At 53.8% G+C, this 2,743-nt stretch overlaps 1 protein-coding gene across 1 annotated transcript in view; it reads right to left on the reverse strand.

The window, feature by feature from the left end:
• Nucleotides 1–2,743, reverse strand: part of LOC114054146 (histone deacetylase 4) — a 253,940-nt gene that overhangs the window by 18,852 nt on the left and 232,345 nt on the right. The window contains exon 15 of the mRNA XM_027877293.1: nucleotides 2,393–2,526. Within this exon, the coding sequence (XP_027733094.1) occupies nucleotides 2,393–2,526 (134 nt within the window). The remainder of the gene's footprint in view (nucleotides 1–2,392; nucleotides 2,527–2,743) is intronic.

Below are 2,743 nucleotides of genomic sequence, written 5' to 3' on the forward strand. Positions count from 1 at the left end.
GTGTGTGTGTGTGTGTGTGTGTGTGTGTGTGTGTGTGTGTGTGTGTGAGAGAGAGAGAGAGAGAGAGAGAGAGAGAAAAGAGAAGAGAAAGAAGGAGAGACAGAGAGACAGAGAGAGGAAGGGAAAGACAGAGAGACAGAGAGACAGAGGAGACAGTATGTGTACGTGTGTGTGTGTGAGAGAGAGAGAGAAAAGAGAAGAGAAAGAAGGAGAGACAGAGGGAGAGAGACAGAGAGAGAGAGAGGAAGGAAAAGACAGAGAGAGACAGAGAGACAGAGGAGACGGTATGTGTACGTGTGTGTGTGTGTGTGTGTGTGTGAGAGAGAGAGAGAGAGAGAAAAGAGAAGAGAAAGATGGAGAGACAGAGGGAGAGAGACAGAGAGAGAGGAAAGAAAAGACAGAGAGAGACAGAGGAGACAGTATGTGTATGTGTGCGAATGTGAGTGTATGTGTATGTGTGAGAGACAGAGAAAAGGAAGAGAAAGGAGAGACAGAGGGAGAGAGACAGAGAGAGAGACAGAGACACAGAGAGAGAGACAGAGAGAGAGAGAGACAGAGACAGACAGAGAGAGGAGACAGTATGTGTGTGTGAAAGAGAGATAGAGACAGAGATGGACAGAGACAGAAACGCACAGAGAGACAGAGACAGAGAGAATGAACCTGCCGGCAGGAGCGCCCCACACCGTGCGATGCCAGCGGGACATCCCAGCCTGTCCTAAGGAAGGAGAACATGGGTGGGGGGGGATCCCAGACTGTCCGAGTTGGTTCACTTGATTTTACTAAACTTTTTTTCTTCCTCATTCGAAGGGCGATTCTCTGGAAGGGATACACTGGGAAATGCCCGTGATAACCGAAACAACAGATGAAAAAGCTGAATTTTTGAAATGAAAAAGTGGGAGGTGATATGCTGGGTAGAGAGCCTGCTGCTGAAGCCAGGGTGATCTGGGTTCAAGGTCTGCCATGACACGCAGTACCTGTGTGACCCTGGTCAAGTCACTGCATCTCTTGGCAGCCCAGACTGCCGGCCTCAGTCTCCAGAAAGGGAATTCCCCACCCTGATGACATCGCCAGTCTGGGCTGCTCCACCCTGGCTCCCCAGTCACCCCCCAAACAAGGTCACCCCTATCTGGAAGGGTTTTAGAGATCATTAGTCCAACTCCATTGTTTCACAAATCAAGAAATGACCTGTCCAAGGTCACACATGTGACTGAATCTTTCTCCTTCCGCACTCCCCCAGAGCCAATCAGCTACCCAGAAGCACGGCTGAACTGGAACCCAGACCCTCTGACACCAGGCCCTTGGTCTATTCTGTTGCCCCTCCCCCTAGACTGGGGTGGGCGGGGACATAGAAAAGGGAATTCAGCTGAAAAGGCGCTGAGGCCCCCTGGAGAGGCGGTCAGTCCTCTCCGGATCTGACTCCAAAGAAGGCTGGAGCCCCGAGATATGGACTAGGAGGGGGAGGAGGGAAGGAAGGAAGTCAACTAATCCAAGCACCTCATTTTACAGATAAGGAAACTGAGGCCCAGAGAATTTGAGCAATTTCCCAAAGGTCACAAAGTCGGTTTGTAGCAGGGGCAGGATTTAAACCCTAACTGACTCTGACTCAAAAATCTCTGGCTTTTTAGCATTTCACTATTTACAAAAGACCGAGTTCTCTGTTGGGCATTTATAGCCCCCTTTACAAACCTGTTCTATCCAAGTCCCCTTCCCTCACCGCACAGTCCAGCCAAAATGGACCTCTTCCTGGTCCTCACATGTGACACGCCATCTCCCGTCTCCATGTCTTTGCTCAGGCTGTCCCTCATGACTGGCATGCCGTCCCTCCTCACCTCTGCCCTCTTGAAGGGCCAACTCTTACAGGAGGCCTCTCCCAACGCCCCTCCCCCCAAAGCCAAGGCTTTGCGTTTTGTAGGGGCTGGTTACTATTTGTGTTGTTCCTCTGCACAGAATGTAAGCTCAGGAGGGCAGGAACTGCCTCATTCTGGGGCTCGGCACCAGTCAGGCAGGTGATAAAGGCCCGATGAACCGGTCTGAATAATAACCATCATTCTCCGTGCTGGTGAGCAGCCGAGGGAGAAGTCACAGACAGACAGACATCTGTAAGATACGACATTTCGGCCTCCCGGGGGAAAGCAGGCAGAGGCTGAGGGACTCGGGCCGGTTGCGGGTGGCCAGCTGAGGCCCTGGTGGGAAACACCGGATGCTGACGGCCTGCCACGTCCGGAACACAGCTGGCAGGGAAGGGGACCTGAGCAGCCCCTGCCTCGGGAGGTCCACGGGGCTGTGTCTGCCTCTGACGGGTGCCGCTGCAGGCCATGCCAGCCTCAGTTCCAGGCCGGTCCCTGACCCTGCTCTCCCCTCCCCCGCCTTCCCGCCTATCCACTCTCGTTACCTCACACTTGCCACGCAGGCCCGTCTCCTGCAGCCGGGACCAGATGCTCTGGATGCGGCCAGCGTGCTCGGGGTGGCTGTTAGTGTTTCCACAGGTACACTGGTGTTTCAGCATCAAGGTGTCGTACACAAGGCCTGAGGTGGGGGTCACAGTCAGTGAGGCTGCTGAGAAACAAGTCCCCGCGGGCACCAGCCCCCAACCCAGCCCACCCAGCGTCCCTCTGCCCCGTTTCATTTGAGTGGTTTGTCTGTCGGGATCCCCAGACACAGCTCGAGGGGTTTAATCTGTATTGAATCAAATTTAGGTAGAGGGAGAGAAGGAAGGAGAAAAGGGAGGAAAGAAGGAAGGAAA

This window comes from Vombatus ursinus, unplaced genomic scaffold, assembly GCF_900497805.2.
Source record: "Vombatus ursinus unplaced genomic scaffold, bare-nosed wombat genome assembly UNPS02004259.1, whole genome shotgun sequence".
Classification (NCBI taxonomy): domain Eukaryota; kingdom Metazoa; phylum Chordata; class Mammalia; order Diprotodontia; family Vombatidae; genus Vombatus; species Vombatus ursinus.